Source organism: Lactuca sativa, chromosome 9 (assembly GCF_002870075.4).
Source record: "Lactuca sativa cultivar Salinas chromosome 9, Lsat_Salinas_v11, whole genome shotgun sequence".
Classification (NCBI taxonomy): domain Eukaryota; kingdom Viridiplantae; phylum Streptophyta; class Magnoliopsida; order Asterales; family Asteraceae; genus Lactuca; species Lactuca sativa.
Genome location: NC_056631.2, coordinates 59,085,825 through 59,095,862, shown reverse-complemented (window position 1 = coordinate 59,095,862; position 10,038 = coordinate 59,085,825). Strand labels below are relative to the sequence as shown.

Here is a 10,038-nt window from a genome sequence, read left to right as displayed (position 1 = left end):
TGTATATATTCACAATTATGCTAATGAAATCATTCATGGGAAAATACCTTAGCTAATAGAAATGTTCTACTCTACCTCTGTTAGTGTATTATTTCGGAACCAAATGATGACAAAACCAACACTTTTTTCTTTTTGCTAATTTTATCAATTTTTTTTATTTTTTATTTTAAGATGTTGCTAGGTTCAATAAAAGTTCACAAAATTGTAAAATTTGTCTTTGTGGTTTCGTAAAAACTATGAATATGATTCAAAAAGTTTTCGACTTATTATATAGAAGGTTCAAAATTAGGAATTTTCTATGGTTTTTGTCCCAAAATTAAAAGATTTATGTGACTTCCACATTAAAAACATAACCATGCGCAAATGATGAATAAACTCTAGGTGCAACAAACATCAAATGTGGTTTAAAATAAAACTTAACAAAATAAGTTTCTAATAAATTTTGTAGGTAAGTTAGTTGTTAATAATCAATAAGAAGTTTAAGCAAAAAAAGGTATCCTATTTTTTGTTTTTATATTATTGTGATGATGAACAATGACAAAATTAATATTATATGTATACGATTCAAATAATTATATGCAGAAAGGCCAAAAAACGAAGGCACCAACTCCTCAATTGTAGCCATCGACTCGGCACTTACGGACCCACACGTAACATCAATAATTTAAATAGTTATAATTTGGACTCGTTTTGTTAAAAAATAAATAAAATTGTTTTTATTTTGAATCTTTCAGTAAAAATAGAAATAATTTCGTTAAGCTTACAATTTTTTTTTTATATATAAGTAATATTTGTTTTCTTCTAATTAAGACCAAGTAAATTATATTTTACATATTTAATCATAGTTTTAAGTGTTTTGATTGTTGCAATATTCCTTTGACTATTTCAAATTATGTTTACAACTTTACATGAACACACCAAAACAAATTCAACTCAGAGAATATATCACATTACATGTACATAAAAAATAAAATAAAAAAAATTAATAAAAAAACATAAATAGCAAAAAATTCAAAAAAACAAAACGTGGTCTTATCGCTAATCTCGATCGTTGGCGGCTTAACAGCTCTTACTCATTCGCCGGCGTCAAGCCACCAACTCCGCCGGCCGACGTCGGCATCAAAGATCTTTTCTCGAGAGCTTATTCGACCGGACCTTGCTCAAGAAAGCCGTCTTCACAGTCTTCCAAAACCCGGTCCTCCTAGCACGACCTCTCATTGAACCGACCCGACCAATACAAGACACCCTCGGAGACCTCGGTTCAGCCACCTGCTGAAAAAAGCTTTTCCCCGGCAACGACCGGTTCTTAGAAAACCGAGGGTTGTCCTGCCGATCGTTCTGTTTGGCTTTCCCATCGGCGTTATGCGACGGCGGTTTTTGCCGGAACCCGATGATGGTTGCCTGAGGTTTCTGGTTAAAGGAAACGGATCGCTGATTAGACCGAGTTTTAGTCTGATCGAATTTTCTTGCAGCCTGCACCAGTTTCACCGAAGCTTTGCGTTCGATGTACGTGTGGTTGTCCAACCAGTCTGTTACTTTGTTGTTGCTAACCCAGAATGAGTCCGGCGGGTTGTTATCGTAACCACCCCCGGCGTCTGGTTCAGTATCTAAGGCGATCTCGTTTTCTTCATCTTCATGGTCAAACTCATCGTGAATTTGGGAGTTTTCATCGTCGTTGTATTCGGGATGATCGTCGGCGGTGGAATATGAATTTAGAACGTCGATGTTGCTGTTGCTGTTGCTTTCGTGATCATGTTCATGATCATGATCATTGGTGGTGGTAGGAGTCGAATCGGGAATTAGGGTTTCTGAATGCATGTAAATTTAGTGTTTTTGTGTGCGTTGACAGAGGTTTTGAGGGGCGGAGAGGAGAAAATGGAAGAACATATATTTGAAAGGGTTTCTGGTTTGATAAAAAAATAAAACATCGATTTCGATTTAACAATATATTATAATTTTACTTAATGCATAGATATATATTTTAAAAATAAAAATACTTATTTTACTTAATAAAATATAACGTAAATTAGAATCAATTTAGTTGCAATTTATCTTTAAACATTTCCCATCATTGTTTGTTTTTAAGGAGCATCTTCAATGGTATAGTATTTTTGATGTATTATTTTTCTAACATATTTTTATTTGATAAAATACTTTTACTTATAGCTTCTTCAATGATTAATCTTTTTAATTAAATTTTAATTAAGTTTATTAAGCCAACTCATACCTCCGTCCCAATATTATTGTTCACGGATAAAAAACATAAAGATTAAGAAAAACATTAATTATTACTAACTTTACATAATAAAATAACAGTTTTGTCCTTAATTTGCATTTAATGTTCCATTAAATGCTTAGTTGGTTAAGTAATAATGAAGGAGTATTTTGATAAAAATAGTATTTATTTTTAAAAATAGACTATTATTTTGGGACAAACCAAAAAAAAAAAGATGAACTATAATTTTCAGGAAGTATCATTTTTCAAAATTATAAAACATAGTAAACTTTTCACATATGTAGTTAAGTTAACTCATAAGTTATCATTTTTCAAAATTATAAAATATAGTAAACTTTTCACATATGTAGTTAAGCACAACTTCGTCACGTTTTTTTTTTCCAAAACTAAAAAAAAATGATAGAATTTTCTCATGTCGTTAAAAAAATAAAAATAACGATAAAAAATTATGTAACAAAAATGTTTTGTAATATTTTATATTTTTTAATTTTGAAAGTTTTGACAACTATTTTTAGATTATAGTATAACTTTTTCATCAAATATATTGATATTTATTTTGTCTATTAAATAAATAAATAAATTATATATAAAGTCTAGAAAAAATTTAATATCTAAATATGATTAGGGTTCGTTCAAAAAAAATATATTAATATGGTATAATAAAAGGATACTAATTGTAAGGATCAAATGTGATAAAGCCAACAAAATAGTTAGGTTAACACTAAGAGTCCACTACACATTCCATAATGAATTATGTATTCCATAATACAAAGAACTAGTACGAAATACAAAGAATTTATTTGGAATATGTAAAACAGTCTGGAACGGAACCCATAACCGAATGATATTTGGTGTAAATTTAAAACTAATTTCTTTATGCAACTTTCAGCATGACTACATTTTCGATGCTTTTCTTAAAATGTCTTGCAAACCCATTGCCATGGATATTCATGATAAATCAAGAACCAACCGTCATGCGAATATCCATCGTATGAATATCTAACCACTGAGTTGACTTTTAGTGTAACGTCTAAAGAATCACAAAAAATTTAAACTTTTTAAAATAACTCATTTACTAAAAATAAGTATTTTCATAATCATTATATTCAAAACATCATTCAAAACAGAGTCTCCCAAGATCAAATTAATCATAAAACCAATGATGTGTACATTCATGCTGTAATGCTCGGTTCAGGTGCACATTTTATTATTTCGATGAAGTTAAAATTTCAATTTTGACCGCTCTCACGATGAGGGATTTCTTGTCGCGTCGTGAGGAATTAAATGAACACACATGTTATTCGAGGTTTACGTGTGAGCAATGGAAAGCTCACGATGTGAGATTTGTATGGAAAACCTTAGTTTTGAGAGTTTCACTCCGTACTTAAAGGAATTGAGGGCTAGGGTTAGCCCACCCTCAGCCTCCATCACCTACTTACCCTACCTTTTGAATCCCTAGCATCCATTGTTGCTCTTTGAGCTCATTTGTGGTATTTTTAGCCAAGAAGAAGAATATGAAGATCATCTAGGGATTGGAATCCATACAGTTGCCAACTTTATGGATCTCCAGGGTCCCTTGAGTGTTATAGTTGCTAGGTCTATAATTTGGTCGGGTTTTATGACTCTTGCATGAGATTTGATGTCATATTTCCCTATTTGTGCCCTAGTTGGTGTTGGGACATGTATTGGACATGCATATCCAAAAAGCCATGATTTTTATGATGTTCTGGAGTGAATAAGAGTATATTAAAGGTTTGGTTGCTTGTCTTAAAGGATCTAGAGTTTCATTAAGAACTTCTTACATGAGCGTCTTTAGGACGTGAGGGTTTGGGGTGTCACGATGTGAGGATGCCGATCCTCGACTATTTTGGACTCTTTCGGATCACGACGTGACTATTGGAGGGGCCACGATGTGACCCCTGGCTGTGAGGCTTTTGGGTTCGGCTTGACTTTGAATTTGACCAGGATTTGACTTAGGGGTAGTTTTGGTATTTTTAGTTGTATTTGAGACTGGTCAATATTTGATGAATAGATTTCATTGAGTTGTATTTGGAGTTGTGTTCTGTTCAGCGATCTTGCTCAGACCGAGATGTGAGTCTTCCTTACTGTACTTACGGGTCGAAGGCACCAAGGCTGACCCAGTGGATTGGATATCCTATTACATGATAGTATGTTGTTATGTTGTAGAGAACTGTTAGATCGGTATCCTGGTATATAGGATGTTAGGATGTGGTAGTGATCTGTGAATCTGCATGTTTGTATGATGCTTGGTTATATGTTTATTTGTTATGTGTATGTCGACATGTTATGGTTGGTTAGGTTGAGGAGGTCCTGCTTGGTGCTGAAGGCCAAGATACCTAGGGTGGTATGGATAGACCATAGGCCCCGCTACGCGGTTCAGTCATGCCAAAGGCCCGGAGAGTGGTTCGGATAGGCTGTAAGCCCTGTGAGGCGATGCAATCACGCCGAAGGCTCGGGAGCAGTCTAGATAGTCAGTAGACCCTAAGAGGCATTCCAGTTAGGCTGGAGGCTCAGTTATACATGTTGTTGTTTGATATGTTGGATGTGGTGGTACTTTGGAAGAACTCACTAAGCTTTGGCTTACGGTTTTAGTTGTTCTTTTAGGTACTTCTAATGATGGCACGAAGACGAAGGCGTAACCGTACGCATCCTCTATTTATGGATTTATGATTTTGGGACACTCTGATATTCATAAAAATTTGGAAACAATGATTTTGAAAACATTTGATGACTATCAGTTGATTTTAAAAGTTTAAATTTGTTGTGATTTTTGGGACGTTACACACGCCTTCGCCTTGTTATGGGTCCTCTGAGGTACCTTAAACAAAACTAAAGTTGTAAGCCAACGTTTAGTGAGTTTCCCCTTAAAGTACCACCACATAAATAATACAAACAACAACATGCATATCGATCCTTCAACATGACTGAACCGCCTCGCAGGGTCTACAACCTATCTGAACCGCTCTCCAGGCTTTCGGCTTGACTGGTCTGCCTCGCTGGCCTTTAGTCTATCCAAACCGCCCTAGGTATCTTGGTCTTCAACATAAAGCAGGACCGACTCAACCCAATCGACCATATCATATCAACATATATCATAACAATCAATAGTTAGCATATATATGTAGTCATACAGATCTAACAGATCACTATAGCATAACAACATCCTATATATACTAGGATACATATTTAACAGATCACTACAACATAACAACATACGGTAAACTAGGATATCAATCCAATGGGCCGGACTAGGTGCCTTCGACCCATAAGTACAGTGAGGAAAACTCACCTCATAGTCTGACAAAAAGCTGAGCGATAAACTGCTCCAAATACTAGCTCTACATGCCACCTATTCAACAGATAGAGACCAAGGCTCGACTATACCTCAAAATAGGTCAAGAAGTCAACGCTCCGAAGTCAACATAGACCGAGTACGCCCTGAGTGCTCGGCTAGTACGCCCCGCGTACTCTAGATCCTAATCGGGCTTCTAACAGCGTACGATCAACGTACATCTAGGTATGCACAACTTACGTGAGGGCTTAAAATTCCAACTGTTAAGGACTTAATCCTCTAAGTCATTTCATCGAAGTCTCGGATGTAGTCTTAAAACATACCCCAAACGATAAAGTTTCCAACTTTATGGTTTTACATGCCTAGAACAAACTCAACATCAAAACCCTAACTCTTCTTAACCACTAAACTCTTAATGACTTTCATGGAAGAATATCAAGAGCCAAGATCATGTTTTTGTGACTCAAAACATGGAAAAACATTCAAAAGGACAACCCAAATGTTCTATAGCATGTCATGCACAAGAAATGCCATATTTGGGGACAAAAGATCATATTAATACCATGTATGTTAGATCTAGAAACTTAATCATCAAGGTGGGAATTTTATACCTTCTGGAGATGGAGAATAATGCAAGACTTCCAGATCCAAGCTTGCTTCTAGCTTTCAAGCTTCACCACCACCTTCTTCTTCCTTTGGAACACAGGAAAACACACACTCAAGCTTCAAATGCAACAATGGGGCTAGGGTTTGCAAGAGAAGACGTTTCTAATGATGGAGGCTTGAAATGGGCTGGGAAAATGAGACTTAATGTTTAATATATAAGGTCCAAACTCTCAAGATTAGGGTTTTCGCCCAGATGGAGTACGCCCAACGTACGCATCGTATGCCCAGCATACTTCCAAAACGCCATCATTCCCTTAAACGTGCCTTACACCCCGTGTACCACTTTGTACACCCACGGTACGTGTGTTCCTCCCATATTTACGACAATGCCACTATGGGCCATTTTGCAACAGTTTCCATGTACAAGGCTAAAATACAAATAATAATCATAATTAAGGTTAAAATTAGAAGTGCCTCATCATTGGGATGTTAGAATTCTCCCCCACTTGAACTGGACTTCGTCCTCGAAGTTGGTCGTCTAGAACAACTCAAGATAATGCTCCCGCTTCTCCGCCTCTGGCTCCCATGTCCACTAGTTGCTTTTCTGATGTTGCCACTGAACCTTTACCAAATGTATATATTTACTGCGCATAATCTTCATCTTCCTTTTCCACTATCGCTACCGGCCTCTCAATATAATTCAGGAGCTCATCGAACTGAATATCATCAAATGTGTCCATTGCCTCATCGTACAATACACACTTCCGCAACTGCGGAACATGGAAAGTGCTGTGAATCTTGCTGAGCTCACTCGGCAAATCGAATCGGTAGACCACTATGCCTACCTTGACGATCACACAGAACGAACCAATATATCGGGGGGCCAATTTCCCCCTCTTCCTGAAGCGTATCACACCCTTCTAGGGTGAGACCTTCAACAGCACCATATCACCGACCTGAAATTCCAACTCCGATCAGCGTCGGTCGACATAGCTCTTCTGCCTACTCTGAGTTGTCTACAGTCACTATCTGATCTGGTGTATAAGCTTCGTGGTTTGAAGGACTACCTCAGTCATTCCCATGTCTCTGTGACCAACCTCCCCCTAATAAAATAGGGTACGACACCTCTGGCTATTGTTATAGGAAAACTCCACAAGAGGTAGGTAGGAATCCTAACTCACCGAAATCTATGACACAAGCCCCCCGCAACATATCCTCAAGTTTCTACATGGTCCGCTCACTCAGACCGTCGGTATGCGGATGATAAGCAGTGCTGAAATGTAGCCTCGTGCCCAGTCCCTCGTGGAACTTCTGTCAGAATCTGGTAGTGAATCGAACATCTCAGTTTGAAACAATTGAGACCAGAATCCCATGACGAGCAACAATCTCCCGAACATACACATCGGCCAACTTTTCGGCTGAACAGCTCTCTCGGATTGCCAAAAAGTGGGTACTCTTGGTCAATCGATCCAAGATGACCCATATGGCATTAAAACCCTTGGCAGTCTCCGGTAACGTGGTGATAAAATCCTTGGTGATCTATTCGAACTTCGTACAACTTTTGGGTTATATTTTCCTAACAGACTTAAAACAAATCGTTTGTGCGAAAGGAACTTAAGGGAAAAATATGTTTATGTTTCTTCTTATAGTGCTTATAAAAACAAATTTTTTGTTCTCCCTCACACTTGCAGAATCTGTTTTCAGAAATCGTTTTCTAATATATTTTTCTGTTTTTCCTGGTTTTCTGTTTACATGTATTTAACTGTTTAAGTTTATTGCATCCATAATCTGTTACTGTTTTCATAAATAGTTTTCTAAAACAGTTTTTCAAATTCTTTCTTTTGCCTTCACAACTTTTCAGAACTTGTTTTCTGTAAATAGACAATACTTAATAATTTAATTGTCATTGCAATTTAATCATTAATAGTTTATATTTGCTTCCTCTTGTAGCATGACTACTAGTGAAAGTTCTCGACCACCAAAGCCTAATGGTACTCCTAATGCTCAAGGAGCTCCAATGATGACCATGCCGGTCAATCATGCTGAGAAACCTGAGAAATTCTTTGGATTGAACTATAAGAGATGGCAACAAAATATGCTCTTCTATCTTATCACATTGAATCTTGCTAGATTCTTAACTAAATAGGCTCCTCGAATGCCCGAAGGAGAAGGAGATGTGCAAGCTTTAACTACTATTGATGCTTGGAAACATTCTGATTTCCTGTGTAGGAATTGTGTGCTAAATGGTCTTGTTGATTCACTTTATAATGTGTATTGTGTAACAAAGACAACCAAAGAACTATGGGACTCATTGGACACAAAGTATAAAACTGAAGATGTCGGGACAAAGAAATTTTTCGTTTCCCAGTTTCTTGACTATAAAATGGTCGATGGAAAAAACGTTATTCCCCAAGTCCAAGAACTACAAGTCCTCCTACATGACATACATGCCAAGGGTATGGGGTTAAATGAGCCTTTTCTGTTGCCTCCATGATTGAGAAGCTACCCCCTAGTTGGGTTGACTTTAAGAATTACTTGAAACATAAGAGAAAGGAGATGTCCATTGAGGACCTTATTGTTCACCTTTGAATTGAAGAGGACAATAAGATAGCTCAAAAGAGTAGTTATACCCCTACTTATGAGAAAGCTAATGTGGTGGAACATGGTCAAAATTATAGGAAGAACAAATATGTAAAGGGAACTTTCAAGAAAAAGTTTCAAGGAAATTGCCATAACTGTTGTGACATCCCCATTTTCACGGTCAGAAAAGACCGATTTTGTTTATGCTTTATAAAAATTAGAGTACTTCTTTTAATAAAAACGTTGCGGAATTTGTTCCCAGAAAAACATGATAAATACGTTAATAAAACATTTTTGAAGAAACGTATTTATTTCATTTTAAAACGTTTGGGATGTCATCGTTAATACATAAACATAAGCATAAACAGAACTTACAATTATTTACACTAGTGATCTACATCTCTTTAATCTCTTAGTGTAATGTCACTTCATATCGACACCTGTGATATAAATAAACTGAGTGGGTCAGGTTGGGAAACCTGGTGAGTACATAAGGTTTTCAACCCACAATAATATAATTATTATGTTTAAACAATCAAACAATCAACCCAATTACTCATCCCCATTATCTTCTTTACTCTTAAGGATTTATCCTAAGAGTCATCTATCCTGCATTCGTTTATCCTGAAGTCCCTTACTTCCAGGGTTATAGGACTGGCACTAAATCCATAGCTGCCAATGCGCGTTCGTAAAGCACTAATTCCATAGCTGCTATAGTTTATTCATCGGGTACTAAATCCATAGCTACCAGTGTTTATCTAATAGGTACTAAGTCCATATCTACCAATTCCTAACAGGTACTAAATCCATAGCTACCAGCGTCTAACTAATAGGTACTAAGTCCATAGCTACCAATTCCTAACAGGTACTAAATCCATAGCTACCAACGTCTAACAGGTACTAAGTCCATAGCTACCGGTGTTCGTCCTATAGGCACTAAGTCTATAGCTGCCAATGTATACTCACATCATCTTATATCTCTCATCATTCATCTACCCATCTCATACCCAACATATTCGTATATATAAAATACGTATACAATTTAAATCCTTTAAAACATGTATAAAACGTTCATCCAGCATAGACAACAAGTATTCAGATAATATGCACACATAGCACGTAGTTTATATAAAATACTTCATATCTATGTGTAAGATGAAAGTAACTATGCACTCACTTGATAAGGTGGTGATTCGGCACTCAGACAGCACTTTGTTACTCTTAAAACAATTATCCCTTGACGAAACCTAGTATCATTACCACTGGAGTTTAGTCTAACGTTTGACGAGACTAACTTAATAGT

At 36.5% G+C, this 10,038-nt stretch overlaps 1 protein-coding gene across 1 annotated transcript; it reads right to left on the bottom strand.

Annotated features, from left to right (window-relative positions):
- Positions 1–909: 909 nt before the first annotated feature.
- LOC111912132 (uncharacterized) lies at positions 910–1,930 on the bottom strand. The gene has a single exon (XM_023907889.3). The coding sequence runs from the start codon at positions 1,816–1,818 to the stop codon at positions 1,120–1,122; it is 699 nt and encodes a 232-aa protein (XP_023763657.1). The 5' UTR covers positions 1,819–1,930; the 3' UTR covers positions 910–1,119.
- Between the last annotated feature and the right edge of the window lie 8,108 nt (positions 1,931–10,038).